This window comes from Pungitius pungitius, chromosome 1 (genome assembly GCF_949316345.1).
Source record: "Pungitius pungitius chromosome 1, fPunPun2.1, whole genome shotgun sequence".
In the NCBI taxonomy this organism is placed as follows: domain Eukaryota; kingdom Metazoa; phylum Chordata; class Actinopteri; order Perciformes; family Gasterosteidae; genus Pungitius; species Pungitius pungitius.
In genome coordinates, this window is record NC_084900.1 from 22,718,510 (window position 1) to 22,733,523 (window position 15,014).

At 44.5% G+C, this 15,014-nt stretch overlaps 1 protein-coding gene across 9 annotated transcripts; it reads right to left on the reverse strand.

The window, feature by feature from the left end:
* Positions 1 to 275: 275 nt before the first annotated feature.
* Positions 276 to 14,479, reverse strand: csde1 (cold shock domain containing E1, RNA-binding). Of its 9 annotated transcripts, none has more exons than XM_062563221.1 (23): positions 14,358 to 14,479; positions 11,248 to 11,973; positions 8,339 to 8,521; positions 7,550 to 7,748; positions 7,354 to 7,463; positions 6,694 to 6,780; positions 6,451 to 6,549; positions 6,285 to 6,374; positions 5,949 to 6,077; positions 5,705 to 5,830; positions 5,361 to 5,576; positions 5,067 to 5,237; positions 4,814 to 4,978; positions 4,635 to 4,646; positions 4,413 to 4,430; positions 3,532 to 3,639; positions 3,257 to 3,435; positions 3,041 to 3,153; positions 2,829 to 2,948; positions 2,556 to 2,734; positions 2,284 to 2,447; positions 1,881 to 2,013; positions 276 to 1,749 (listed from the first exon to the last, which is right to left on the reverse strand). In XM_062563221.1, exons 3-23 carry the CDS (start codon positions 8,498 to 8,500, stop codon positions 1,702 to 1,704), a joined length of 2,628 nt encoding a protein of 875 aa, XP_062419205.1. In that variant the 5' UTR covers positions 8,501 to 8,521; positions 11,248 to 11,973; positions 14,358 to 14,479; the 3' UTR covers positions 276 to 1,701. The 9 variants fall into 9 exon arrangements, with proteins under 9 accessions (XP_062419205.1, XP_037336892.2, XP_062419203.1 ...); XM_037480995.2 differs by having other exon boundaries at positions 6,285 to 6,366; positions 6,452 to 6,549; positions 7,297 to 7,463; XM_062563219.1 differs by having other exon boundaries at positions 5,097 to 5,237; positions 7,297 to 7,463.
* Positions 14,480 to 15,014: the final 535 nt, after the last annotated feature.

Consider the following 15,014-nt stretch of genomic DNA (forward strand, 5'->3'; position numbering starts at 1 on the left):
AGTAGGGACACAGGTTGTATGTTGCAGCATTTGTTAGCGCTTCAATAAATAAAATATCACAAGCTGTCTTTTTTTACATTGATTTTTTTTTTTTTAATAAAAGAAAACCAGATTCACGATTTGCATTTTAAAATCTGTCCTAAATGAGAAAATGAACATGTGTGTGAACAGCGCAGTGTATGAAAATGGTTTCAGAAATAAACGCTTGAATTATTTTGCATGAATTCAGTTGATAAAAAACAGGCTCTTGGAAAAAAAAATTGCAAAACAGCATGTGATTTTCATAAAACTTTAATTCAATCGTTTCATTCAAGACCATTAACAAAAGTACATGAGAACCTCTGTTAGTGGTTTAACTGAAACACTGATCGCCAAAATTGAAATTATTTTTTTGACCGCAACGCAATGTGCAGAGCCCAACGAGCTCACCCACCATTTCACCAGCGCTAAATAACTTATCCTGATTCTTAACGCTTCTTTAATGAACTGAATTTCTAATATTTTACCTTCCTCATTCTTTAAGTTAAATTTGTTTTGTTATATTTGAAGTCAAATAAATTTCATTAAGCAAAAAAAAAAAAAAAAAGCACACATTACATACAGTATAGTTCAACCCATAGGTTTGGGATGCATATCAGTATTATTTCTTACTAGAAAAGAAAGCCACCGTAAGATTGTTCATAATGTTTTGGTGGTTGGCTGGGAACAGAAGATACTCATTTTGTTTATTCTTTTTTTTTCCATTTTATTTTGCTTGTATTTTTTTAGGCACCTTATTCTTACTTAATTCAATACTAGCAGATGGAAAAAAGCAAAAATATGTGCATGAAAAAAAATGTATAAAAGAATTGCAGATATAAGATGCCACATGGAATTCTGCACCTGGGAAAGATTGCTGTGGAGAAAGTGAATACCGAAAAGGTATTTAAAGGCTCCAAATTAGTAAAAGTAAATCCCATTACATTAACTACATTGACATTCGTACACACCAACATCACACGCACACCATGCTTTCACTTCAGCTCTTCAATAAAGTATTTAAAAACTGCTCAAAAAAACGAGCAGAGAAGAATCTTCAGTTTAAGCTCGCACATGAGAAATATGATCCTCCTTATGGAGGGAACTTTTGCTTTATGTGTCTTGTAGAAAAGCATACAATAGTGGAAACGTGACAATGAAACCATTTGTTTCCATGGGTAAAGGAGCAAAAATATGAGCGGAAAAAAAGAAAAGAAATGGCCAAGACGCTCAAAGACAGCACCAGGCAAACTACAGGACAGACAACAGGTGCAGAATTCCAGAAGAAAAAAGAAAAAAAAGCAGATTCAAAATTATCGGGACGTAGACAGCCACACAGTCATCACTCTGATTTAGAAGGACGAGACCCTCAAAAACAAATACCTGCGGTACAAACTATAATATCTTCTAGAATACATCACACACACCCGGAGACTGTGGACATTGCAGTGTAGAACTCCATATCAAGTACATCGTACATGGGAGACAGGGAACTGGAATGAGAAAAAGTTCCCTCGCAGGTATCGTAGGGGACAAAGATTACACATGCCGATAGCCAATTACAGTGTGTGTGCGAGTGTGTGCACGCAAGCATGTGTCAAATCAAAATGTCCCCTATCCCCCTGCGGTCACACGTTGGAACACCGTCCCACTGATGGCAAGCAGGACGGGGCTGTGTATTGCTCAGTCAATGACGCCGGGCTGGCGAGTCTTGCGCTCCACATTAAAGCCCTGCGTAGAAGGTGGGGAGAGGTTAAGTAATCTTGTAGTTAACGTGGTATTTCAAGCCAAAGACAAATCAAATGGGGTTTTAGATTACTATGAAATATTATCAATAAATAATAAAAGCGGCCTGCTCGTACCTTTGAATTGTCAGGACCACGGGGCTGTCTCACGATCACCAGGCGAGGAGCGCTGGCGTCGTCGAGGGTGATGCTCTTCAGCCGGTTCACCAGTCGATCCGGGCGCGGGGTTGCCACTGGTTTCGGCCCCTCACTGCAACAGCCAGCAATAAAGTTTTATTCACACGGCACATTTCAAAACTAACGCAGCTCGAGGGGGCTTTTTATGAAGCGATGGACAATACAAAATCAAGTCGAAAAAAAAAGAGCGCAAAAGACTATTCAGCAGCAAGTAAAATAGATACATTACTGAATATACTGCTCTGGCAAAATGAGCCTCGAAGCATTACATATTCAGAATAGTCTGAATGTTTGTGATGAGCTGGGCCAAAAAGAAGATTATGATGAACTCTGCAGCTTTTACCTGACTCTGCGTACGTTGCAGGCACTACATTTCCCTGTGCGTTGATTGAGGACGACTGAGAACTCCACCTCATCCCCGGTCTGGAGCTCTAGGCCGTCTTGCACCTCTTTTACATGGAAGAACAGCTTCTTGCTCTCACCAACTTCATATGTGATGAAGCCAAACTGGTGTGGAGAAAAACCAGAAGTCATTCACTACAGCTTAAACTGTACCGAGTCAGTCACCTGCACACTGGAGGCGTGTGATACACGTGACGTGATGATGAAACCTACCTGGTCTTTGACACACTCCACCATCGCTCTGCGCTGAGGGACCACGTTGGAGGCCATCTTCTGTCCAGTTTGGGCTATGGTGCAAACGTGAAACTTCACCAGTTCTCCTTTCTGCAGACAATCGGCCTTGTTCGACATGCCCATGATTCCAAAGGGGTAGTTGGGGCCTTTCGTTGCACCTTAAGACGATGCAGAAGAGGGCAGGAGGTTACATCTTATTCAAGACAACATGGCTGTATCTGGTCTATAAGTACCATGAAACTTGACACTGACCCTCCTCTGTTATTTCAATGAGCCCTTGGTATTCCGTCTGGGAGGGGTCCACACTACGCAAGGGACGGATGACCTTTCCAATCATCACCGTTGCTTCAACTTCCTCGCTAATGCCATTCACTAAAGCAGGGGTTTAAGTGACAGTTTAGATATTAATAGTAGACACGCCCACCAACAAATGACTTATTCACAGCAAGCCCCCCCCCCCGTACCTGCAGCCACTTTGGTAACCTTCTCAGCACTGACTTTGTTTCCTTTTCCCTTAGAGAGTGTGTACTCCACCGTGTCGCCCAGCTCCAAATTCTCCAAGTCGCCACACATTTCACTGTGGGGAAAGAAAAAGATAAACGTTGATACAAAGACTTCGATTTGAAATCCCAGATCTTTAGATACTGCAGAGACCAAAATCCCCCTAAACTGAAGACTACCTGTAGTGGAAGAAAATCTCCTGGTCGTGATTTGCAGTCTCAATGAAGCCAAAGTTGTCCTTGAGCGTGGCGACAAATCCGAGCAGTCGCTTGCCGTTTGAGGCATTGCGGTTGAGGACCCTGACGGACACGGCGCTCTGCAGGCCAGTGCGCTTCACCTCGTTGATGGAGAACTCCACCTAGAGGACAAACATAGTAGTAAGTCACATACATAGTGGGTACTTTCACCATCCTCTCAAGGAGAGTAAATGAGGGCAAGGTCACTTGGTGGATACCTTGTCTCCAGCCTGTGGGTATCCTCCCCCCTCTATGTCCTTGTTATGGTACGGCACCGTGAGCTTCACTCCGCAGTCTTCATATGCAATCACTCCTTCCTCGGACTCCTACAGAGACGGGCAACAAACTGCATGAGAAGTGCCGCAGAAGATGCAGCCAGTTGGCCCATGGCAACAAACAAAGAAACCCGCCTCGTGTCTCCGACGAAGCAGTCAGGGATTTAAGGGTATTCGAGGACAGAGAGCAGACAGCCCACACAAGCGCGTGAGATTCTGGAGCAGGCAGCCTCCTTGGACGAGTCCACCACTACAGCAGTTACAGCCCGCTATGCAGGCGGGCCGTAATTACCCATCAGCATTGCAGTTTTATTGGGAACACTTCTGCAGTATTCATTGTTTTATTCCCCCCTCTTATTCGCAGTAATTGTCTGAACCAATTGGGGCATGCAACTTATTGGCATTTTCAGAGTAAAGACCAAGCTGGATGATTGATTGCAGATAATTGAGCAGACCTTTTAATGCTTCTTAAGCCGCTGTGATCATGCTGTAACCAATTAATATAATTGAGTTGAGTGTAAAATTGTGTTCAAGTGCGTCTGACATTTCATTTTTTTCTTTTAACTGGAAGACGACTTCATTAAATGAAGTAACTGCTCATCATTTAGAAAGCGACAATGACATATATATATATATATACACACATTTCACAAAAATACACGCAGCAGATTGTTCCCAAATAAAACTCCTGGACTATTTCATTATCATTAATTGTACAGCCATACAACTCAGTGAATACGTTTTGAGTGCATGTTTCTATGGGTTAATCAGAGATCAAACACCATGCTGTCAAATGAGGAGGCCGGAAGCCTGCAAAGACCAACCTTATCTACAACCTTGGCCTTGAAAAATAAGAAACACATCTGTCAGACAACAAGGCCATTAACGTCGAAATGGTAGCATTAACTGTTCCACGTTGATTCTAGGAATCGGATGAATATTTCTGATACTAGAAGTTAGTAAAATGTACACACTAATGGTGTACGTTTGAATACGTTTGCTTTGAGACTTTAATTGTGAGGCTTCATGCAGAACATCAGTCCTACCTTGTCTTTTTTCTAAACCAACAAGGAGCAAGAAGGTCCATTGGACAAGAAAGAAAAAAGAAACATTAGAACTAAAAACTGAGATTTGAAAGAGGGATGTTGCGAGGTGTTTTTTTGTATGCACTGCCTGGGTTTTTCCACGTACCACACGGTTTGTTTAGAATTGTGCTTTGTGGTACCTTTTCCTTGGCCTTGGTGGGACTCGCGTTCTTGGCGTTGGTTGCCACAACTTCCTTCTCCACCACACCCATGAAGCGCTGCTCAGACTGCGTATTGAAGGACACCGAGCCCTTGGGCAGCTTCTTGATGCGCACCGCGTGGTTCCTCTGAGCAGACAGCATGTCCTGTGGGACATCGGGACAGTCAACTTCGCTTGAAATCATCACACAACCAAAATTGTGCCCGATTTAAGTAATGAGACAGAATACATACTTTTGTGAAAAGCTTATAAACAGGACCTACGGGCACAACAGTGAACTCCACTTCATCTGAGATGTGCAGCTGGCTTTCCTCCAGGACTTCACTGAAGTGGAAGAACATCCTGGCGTCCCGATCCACGCACTTGATAAAGCCAAAGCCGTCTCGTATAGCAGCGATCACGCCCTGGAAGAAGGAGTATTTTCTCTTCAGTTTAAAGAATGTGGATGCCCCCGTGTATTTAAACCCTTCAATGGCGCAGAGGAGCTCCGTGAGGTAAGCGACACTCGGTCATTATCTTATCCCCACCATTTCACGGGTCTCCTTGGTGAAGTCGAAAGTGTCGGGGAGGACGTCGATGTTGGTGGCCCTCTCCAGCTTGTCCCTGCGGTCGGTGGAGATGTTGAACTGAATGTGGTCGCCCTCCAGGAGGGTCACTTTGGACTTTGTGTCCTTCTCGCCGAACGGCAGCTCCTTGTCGTTGAAACCGATTCGGGAACTGATCCGGCCTGGTAGGGGATCATTCTGCCAAATAAGCATTATGGAAACATTTTAGAGTTCCGTTTAGTGGATATAGGGTCCCGTGCTTACCTTTATAGCCAAAAGACATCTCAAACGCACTATTTAAATAGACAGACTAGTGAACTGCTTGCCTGGTTTTTGGTGGGGACCTTGGGAATGACCTTCACGACTGTTCCCTCAAACTGCTCAATGCTGATGTCCTCGAAGATTACTGTCCCCTGGGGGAGCAGCCTCACCTCGGTGGCCACCTCTTTTCCCTGCGGCCAAAAGAACAAGAAGCATGAACAACGGTACACATACACATTCAGCCCAGCTCAGTGGTTGAGTACGGGGCATTTCCTGGACGGTGGAGGCCAAAAGCTTTACAGCGCCTACATTTCTGTCCTTGATGGTGAACTCGACGTCGTCACCAGCCTGCAGAGCCTCAAGATCACCTTTGAACTCGCTATAGTGGAAGAAGATCTCCTTCACCACATCGGCACGCTCAATGAACCCAAAGGCCTCCTGTAAGAGAACGCGTGGTTCAACAAGAGAGGCACATCAACCCGGCACTGTATGGGAGATCTGCCCCTGGACATAATGTAGGGTTACTCTGCTGGACTAAAAAGATTGGCAAATGTTGAGGCTAAAGCTGCTCAAGTAAAAAGTCACTAATTGCAGCCAAAGCCGTGTCCAATCATACGACAGGTCCATACGATCAGCAGCACTTACCTTTGTAGCACACACCACACCCTGGCACCTCATTTGCTTTTTCTTCACAAGTTGAATATTACGAGCGCTCACTGCACCAGTACTGAAATGCCAGAAAGGTGAAACATAAAAATAGAACGTAAGCTGGGGACTATTAAAGACAAAACTGGCGCAGAGTAAATACTTACTGCTTGTTGGTGTCCATGTAGAAGCTGACTTTGTCGCCTGTGTCCAGGTGGATATTCCCCTCCACGTCATCGGGCGTGTAGGTAAGGTAGAAAACCTCCTGAGAAAAGTGACAGAACAGTTGAGGACATAACCTTTAACCCAGAAATATGGTCCATGTCCAAACATTGTTATGCAAACAATATTGACTGTATTGTTTAATGTTTTTGTGAAAAGCTCCACTGCTGTAGGCCGTGCCACTTACCCCGTTTCTTTCGTAACAAACGCTGCCAGTGGGCGCCTGACCGGGCGCAGACTTTCCGTCCAAGTGGACAGGGATTGACGAGACAACCTGCGGAGGAGGAGGCAGAAGGGGAGGAAATGGAAGACAGAGGCAGTTAGCGCGCTGCTTTCCCAGTCGAAGTTTGAAAATGTATTGTAAATGCAAAGCCCGACTAAAAATAGTTCTAGACATGTGATGGATGAAATGAGTAAAAAGTAACAGGTAGAGGTATTATGTGTGTGTATTTTTAATCTTTCAAAACCTGTACATGGAAGAGACTAGTGCTCTACATTGGCTGCTGTTTTAGCATCAACACATTTACAAATTAAGTCATATTATTAATTTAAACATTTGTTCTACAGATATTCAGCACCTCCAGCAAACATCAAATCAACAAGCCAATATGTGATCTATATGTTTTCTACATCTTGATGGGATAGGTTATTCCTTTAATTTAAATGCAAGATTGGGAGGCGGGGACCATATTTAATAACATCCCCTAGCCGAAACAAAACACAATGGGCCGTATAAAATGTTTAATTGACAGACAACGACAGAACCAAAAATAAAATGGTGTTCCTTAACTGGATGAATATAACCATGCAGCACAGTAAAGGGATAGGCGTGCAGGTCTGGCCCCACCTGGCCCGAGATGCGCTCCTCTGGCAGCACCTCTGGCTTTATCTTTAGCAGCTTCACTGCTATGGGCTTGCCAGTGCGCCTGTCAGAGGATACCTCAAACTCTACATCATCTGGGCACAGAGAAGGGAAACAAACGTGAGCATGTTTCTTTTTAAGATAGGCGATCCATTAATGTCACGAGTCCAAGGGCTCTCACCTCCTATTTTAAGCTCTTGCAGGTTGCCATTGTACTGAGAGCAGTGGAAAAAGAGCCGAGCCTGACGCTCCGAGCACTGAATGAACCCGTACGACGTCAGTAGCTTCTCCACCAAACCAGTCTCTCGGATGCCAGGCCCCGTGCCATTAGCGTACGCAGTGTGCCCATTGTTATGGAGCATGCCTGGGTCAAAACTCATCTGTTGGTGGGGGGCGGGACAGAAGAGGAGAAGCAAGCGTTAGAATACATCCAGTAGTGGAACAATATGGAGCAGAAATGTAGAAATACAAATAAAAAACAGGTTGCAGTTTAAGAGAGGCCGGTGTTTGATGACAAATTTACAAACAAAAAAACTTCAACCTCTAAAAAAAAAAAAATACTTCAGACATGCAGATACAGCAAACTTCAGAAGGAAGTGAGGGTGGTTGGGAGGGAGCAATAGGACGGCTACATCAGTCTTCAGGGAATATCTCACATTTGTAATGCCTGGATTGAATCTCCAAATCATTTCAACCCTTCGCTGATGACAGAAACAATTAACAGCCTGGCACTGGTTCAATGTCACGTGTCATGCACCTCAAATCCACTGAATAGGTGACGCAGCCCAAATGACAAACTAATGGATAAAACATGTCATGCAGTTCTGGTTAGACTCTGACATTAAAAAACCGTTCACTTCTTCTGCTAACCAACCAGTGAACATACCGAACACCACGCAGCTACACACCATGCTGTTAGCGTTAGCCACTACACAAAGTCAGTGCGGGCACCCTCGGACATGCCCCTTACTGATCTCTGATACAAGGGGGTCCGCTTGTGTTTTTTACTTCCTGGCTGCGGGCGGCAAGAGAAGGAGGAGGAGCGGGGGACAGGCACGGTGGAGGTAGACGGGGCGGCATCGGTGCTGCAAGCTACCGGAGGTTCTGAGGAGCCCCGCTCCATTTCACTCATGGAGGGTAGCAGTTGAATATGCTGGGGGGGGGGGGGGGGGGGGGCGACAGCGTTGACAAGGAGCTTTAAGACACACCACAAGCCGTTTAGTTGGTGCGCAAAAAGAAAAAGCCACTTGACCTCGCTGATCTGACGTGGTTTCACACAACACCAAGTGATTGGAGGCCAGCGTGTACACATTTATTTTCACATAATTAAGCTCATAACAACCAAAACTCTAACTTCAAAATAACAAGCAGTAAGAAAAGGATCGGCAGCGGTCAGTCTTCCATTACCGCATCCATCAAATACACTAACCAACCACACAACGTTAGCATACCGAGAAAGGACTGCATAGATAGACTAAACTAAAATTACGATTAAAAAGAACCTTTTTGCACAGCCAGTTCAAGTGAAGGGGTTCGAGTGAAGAGCAGCGAATGCAACTCAAGGTTGAGTGGAGTAAAACTACTGGAAGAAGGACTGGAAATGCCAATGAGGTACAGTGGAGAGAGTTGGTGATGGATTATGTCATGAGGAAGGCGGGGGGGGGGGGGGGGTCCCAGAGCTGCCTCTTCTGTCAGGCCCTTTACTGCCCTGCTCAACAAATTCATAAATATGTAGGACTTTCTTGCTACAATGGCCGTGAACACAGTTCGGAAGACGCAACTATTAGGTTTGGATGAATTTGCAGCAAAAATGTACATGTACAAAAATGTAAACTAGTCTAAACGGGCATCCTTTCCTGTTGCTTTGCCAAGTAAAAAAAAGCGTTAAATTATTTTTAAGGCTCTTTGGGCCTTGTAAAAAAAGACCAAATTTCCAACATCCAAGCCAGCAGATGAGCCCTCACCTTGCAACAATACAGCTGACAAGAGGCTAGTCTCTGGAGCCCGGAAAGAATGAAGGGGGGTAAGGCCATTCACAACAGAGATGCAGGGCAAGAAGGGCGGATGGGTACCCGATGGGGTGGAGCACGTAGAAAAGGAGGTGGGGAGGTGGAACTTACGGATCGGCCATATGGCGACAGGCTGAGTCCGACGGGGGAGGTGCTGCTCAGGTCAGCGCTAACGAACGCGGTGGGTGGCGACGCAGGCAAGGTAAACTCAACAAAGCCTTTCCAGGGGCTGCCCATATTTTCCCATAAACTCTGACCAAACTTGCTCAAGCACGTGATCTCTTGTGCAAATATTTGTTTGTTTTTGCTTGTGAAGCGCTATTTCTGTTTTTTGTTTTAATGTAACCACCCAATGACACACCGCTGGATGTCTGCAAGGGTGAAGAGAGGAACAAACATAACGGGTAAGGCAGATAGGTCAGCCAGTGTGCCAAGTTTAAAAAAAAACAAAGGAAATAGCTGTGTGCTTACATCTCCCAGGGAGGGAGTTGAAAAAAGGCCCTGACAAAAATAAAAAGACTTTAAAAACGACAGAAGTGGAGGGAAAGAAAAAGGGTGCAGGCTGGGTGTGAGGAAGGCCATTAAATAACTGTTCCACGGAACAGAATAACCAGTTCAACTGCTTGGAGGTGGTGGCAGCTCCATCGAGGCTTCATCCGCACTACTCCGATTATTTTAAAACTAAAACAATCTCCGCCCACACAGGTGTTTCAGCATCATTTTTGAGGCTTTGTCCACACAGCAGCCTTTGCAAAAGTTTGTTGTACACTGGGCATAAACCTGACTGTCTAAACAGGAAGAAGATAAATTACATTAAGGTGGTTTAGTTTCAGACAATTCGTGTGAGAACGACGATGGCTAAAAGAGGGCCGAGAGATTTAGCTCTGCTTGGAATGACGATGAGGCCGAACACACAGACTGGAAGTCAATAGATAATAAGAAATAAGTTAAAAACACAGAGTAGCTCTGCTAGTATAGACAACAAAACAAGTCATGCTTGAAAAGTGGTTCTCGCTGCTCTTTTTTCTTCTTCTTGGAGGCGGTCACGTGATAAGAGTGTGACAAATCAGTGAAGGCACCCCAAGACTGCTAAGAACCAATCAAGTGCCACAATGCGGTTTTGGGTGTGATCTTTTACAAAAACGTGCGAGTTTGACTGTCTGCACGAAGGAAAAACGTCTGCGCTTTCAAACAGATCAGTTTCTCTGTGCTTGATAACGGCGGCATAATGTGGGTGCTCAGCGTAAACGTTGCGAAACATGTGCATTGGAACATTAAGTAGTGTGGATGTAGCCTCAGCTGGATAAAGTCAAGGACAGCCATAGCTAGCAAACAGAAATGTAGAGGTCAATGTCAAACTCAACTCTGTATTACAAATCAAACACTGCTGCTTTACCCAATAAATCATTAGTGGTCGACTGGGTTTTAATCCATGTATGCATCTGAAAATCGAGAACCGCAAACTTTAATTGTTGAAGATTTATATCTGGATTTGTGGCAATCCAGATACACTAGGAATAAAAAAAGAAATTGTAAAGACAGCAAGCAGCATATCTGTTTGCTTGAACAACAGCCGACTTTGACAAAGGTGGCCAAACACGGTTATTCTGGTTCAGTGACAAGAAAAGAAAACAAGCCCTGCATTGCAGCCCAAAATGAGCACAGGTGGAAAAAACAGCACTTCACAATCCGTTTGTATATTAAAAAGCGCACAAAACTGCATTTACCAATTCCACCCAACTTGTGGTTTCATTTTTTTCTGATTGTTCAACCCTAAACAGGGAAACTTTTCAGCGTACTGTGCGGGTGTATCAGGAGCGGGAATCATTCAAAACGTGATAGCTTCACATTTTTAACATGACAGACCCACCTTTATTTGTTGTCTTTGTTGTCTGTCCGAATCTTGAAATTCTCTGGGTCTCGATGTCTAGGCAGTTCCTGCAGATCTCGTCAGACAGTGTAACACACATACACACGCAAACACACGCACTTGTTACAGGTTTCTGGCACAAGGTCTAGATGGTTGCATAAAGCAAAAGGGGGGGGGGGGGGGGGGTGGTGATATCTAGCGCCTAAAACACAAAAGAAGGCAACAGCAGGTGCAATAACACCGCTTACAAAAGAAGAACAACAAAAAACAGGAGTAGAGAAAAGGGGAAAGATGGCGAGGAAACTATGGGGAGGGAAATAAAACTAGCATATAGCAGCCCACTCCACACCCCGGTGGTGAGTCGGTGGTGTGGTGAGGATGAGGGGGGCTAGGAGCAGCGTTGGGACGTGTGCTTTTTCAAAGCTGTTGAGTAGGCACAAACTTCTGGTTTCAGATCAGTTAAGTCTTCTCAGAATATGCGTGGGCGCAGGATTGCTTCTCTTGTATGTTTCAATTGGGCCGACGGGAGTCTTCTTTGGTCGTTTCAGGACTTGGTTGCTTTGTGTGTTTTTAAAACCCCTTGAAGTGATCCGTTGGTTTTTCTACGCGTATTCAGTGTTGCAACTTTTGCTTGTTTCGGGAAGGTTTGTCTTCGGTTTCCTTGTGGTGATCTGAACTTGAAGCAGTTGCGGATGGTACAAAAATTCAGTTCCGTTTCACTTCATACTGTTGGGGGGGGGGAAAAACACATTTAGCACGTTAGCCGAGCAGAATTTTCACATCACTTTGTTAATTGACAAAGTTTCAAAGTTTATGCAAAAGCCCAGTGTTTCTGCAATAAGGGTTTACATTTATATTTCACTGTCAACTAAGGAAAGAATAAACACAATAATGAGGAACAGTGGGTTGAAGAATATTTTGATACAATATTCATAAGGATTTAAAAAAAAAATGCTTTCCTCAGATGGCTCTGGCCCAAATCCTACAATGCCGCCTGGCTGACGAGTATGGGATTGTCTAGTCACGTTTGTGCATACCTTCAGTTCAGGCCATGATATTTATGGTGCCATTTCTGACCAGAGCTGTTTTTTTCTTATAAACATATCTCAACTGTTTGTCACAAAAATTATGTTGCACGTGCAGCTGAGGCCCATCAACCATGAATTGGTTTACATTTGTGCGTGTTAACTAAGAGCAGTGATGTTGACCTAAATATACCGCTTTGAAAACAAGCTGGGTGAGTCAACCCAGGACACATGATATGTATTCAGCTGTGACTGTATTGCGACAGCTCCCACCCCACACACTTCCCAAAAAGGTAAATTATAATGTTTTAGAATTGAGCAAAGTGACTTATAACATGGAAGGGGTCTTATTTGGTATTCATGCATCCTTGATATTCATATCCAGGTGTTATATCCAGACACCTGGGCTTTTGTTTACATTTGAGAGGTCTGGATGAAAACTAGAGCCAATGGGACCGAAGCTGTACAATACACTGCTAGTGCAAATACGTCAGTTATCCCACGAAGGATTGCTTAAGTGTGTTAAAGGTTATGAGCAATGAACATGGATGACTGTTCAGTAAAAACAACCTCGGGGGAGATGGGTTCCTCTATTCGCTGTTGTCGCTTTCCAGCCTTTGGTGACGCACTGACAGAAAAAGCACGGCCCACCCACTGAACAACCAGTACCGATTGGCCATCAGCACTTTCTAACGAGCACAAGGAATCGGGGTAGTTATTCGGCAAACCGTTAAACCAAAAAGCCGTATGGACCGTACAGGAGGCCCCAGTCACGGCGATATGGGGCTGACGAAGCGCGGGTGGAGCCTCCGGGCTCGCTTACGCACACACCCCGGCGCAGCCCCGGTCTACAACCGAACAACAGCCGCTCTGACAGTACCAGCCATGTGACTCCAGAGCAATCCGCCACACTCAGCTGGACCTGCCAATATGGCCGAGTCCAACACGTTGCAGCACGAAAAGCAAACGTCACATATCAGCTAGCTTGATCTACAACACGTGAAACTCACAAAATACGTCCTTGAACAATCGAAGATAAGTTGCGTGTCGTTATTTTACCGCTTGCTAGTGACGACGAGTTAGACGAGGAATGGGAAGTAAACCTTTAAAATAATAAAACCACATAATCGTAATGACCTTGCGTGGACAATCGCAACCAGATAAATTAGCATATCGCTAATGCCATAAACAATCATTAGACTACCGGGCGGTTCCGATTTGAAAATTAACCTGATTCAACCCACTGCGACAGTGTCATTGCGCATCAAGTTAGCAAGCTAACAATAGCTCAAAAGAGTTAGCTCAAACCGTTAGCCGGGTGTGCTAAGTTAACGTTAGCTTATTTTGGGTTTATCTCGAGTACGTGGCGTTGGTCTGAGCAGAAAGTTTGCATTGTGGTATTGCTTTGCACTGACAGGTGCATACCGAGCTCCAACATAAGGAGTGGTGGTTTTATACTAAAACGCTTACACACAAAAAAAATAGTTGATGCTCGCAAAAACAACGGGGCGTCGCGACAAACGACACCCAGTTTGATCATTAACAATAAGTTTATTTATCTGAATAAAAAGAAACACATGACCGTGGTGGTATTTGACGTGAACTGGGTATATGATGCACATACATACACCGAATAGCGTTATCGGGGCTTACGGCACGAGGATGGAACAACAAAGGAGCTTAAGTTACGCCAGGACCGCACGCGAATCTGCTCATTTACAACGCCTGGTACTAATGTTTAAACACACCCATCTCACAAAAGCGGTGCCTCTCTGGTACCATTACATATTTTGGATGTGTGGAGTGGTTTTTCGGCTTCGTTAACAATGTTGCTAGGCCGTTCCCAATGCTAGGTGGCTAGTAGCGGCCACGGATAGCGTGCTCGAAGCTGGACTGCTTGGTCCTTGAGTGGTGATTTATGGTGGAGACACGACCCACCCAGGCCCGGGCCCTTCGTATGACTAAAAGCAATATAACCCGTTCAATTTCGAAGACATACCAGATAAAACAGATACATGCAGTACTGACGGGCCTCAAGCTAATGTTTGAAATGTTCTCTAAAACTGTAAAATTAATAAAACTTACCCCAACAGCTTTCAGCACTGTCACCAGCGCCGCTAGAAGCAGCACGGCACATTACGTAGTGATTAGGGAGGCAGTTATCGCGATATCTGACAACGTCGGGACGTCCAACGCGCGTTTAACGGAAAGAGTGGCCAATGCCGCGGAGCTGCCCGCGACTGACCCCCATCGTTGTTCCGAAATGACCCGGACCTTGCATTATTTAACTGAATTTATATCTCAAAATGATGAAGTAACAACCTACCTCATAATATATTTGTGCGGTTTTAATGTGTGTATTTGAAACCCGTAATCTATTTTTATGATTTGGAAGGCTGTTTTCTTTCCTTTCCTTTAAGTACTCTCTAGATATGTCTCTTACCAACTCACCTTTTGCCCGATCCTGTATAGCTGTGTTGTTTTGAGAAATGTTGGTATATTAAATTACGGTGGCCCTGAAGTGCAAAGCAACATTACAAAGAACGAAACACTTTTACAAAGCTCGAGACAAATTAACATTTTGGAAAACAAATTACAGTAACATGACGCTAAACAATTTTACCAATCCCGAAACAAATCTACAAAGGACCGATTCTTCACGGAAAGGGAAAGTACCACATACTGGAAGTGACGGAAGTGTTGAGCGCGGTGTTTGTGAATTGTCGTTGGTTGTGGAGTTTA

Bases quoted from the DNA above. Each gene is read 5' to 3' on its own strand.
- csde1 (XM_062563217.1), bottom strand. From the start codon at position 8,500: ATGAGTGAAATGGAGCGGGGCTCCTCAGAACCTCCGGTAGCTTGCAGC. The intron at 6,375-6,450 runs TAAGTATTTACT...TCACCTTTCTGG, and splicing joins ACATGGACACCAACAAGCAG to CATTTCAGTACTGGTGCAGT. The intron at 2,949-3,040 runs GTACGGGGGGGG...CCCCTGCTTTAG, and splicing joins GGTTACCAAAGTGGCTGCAG to TGAATGGCATTAGCGAGGAA.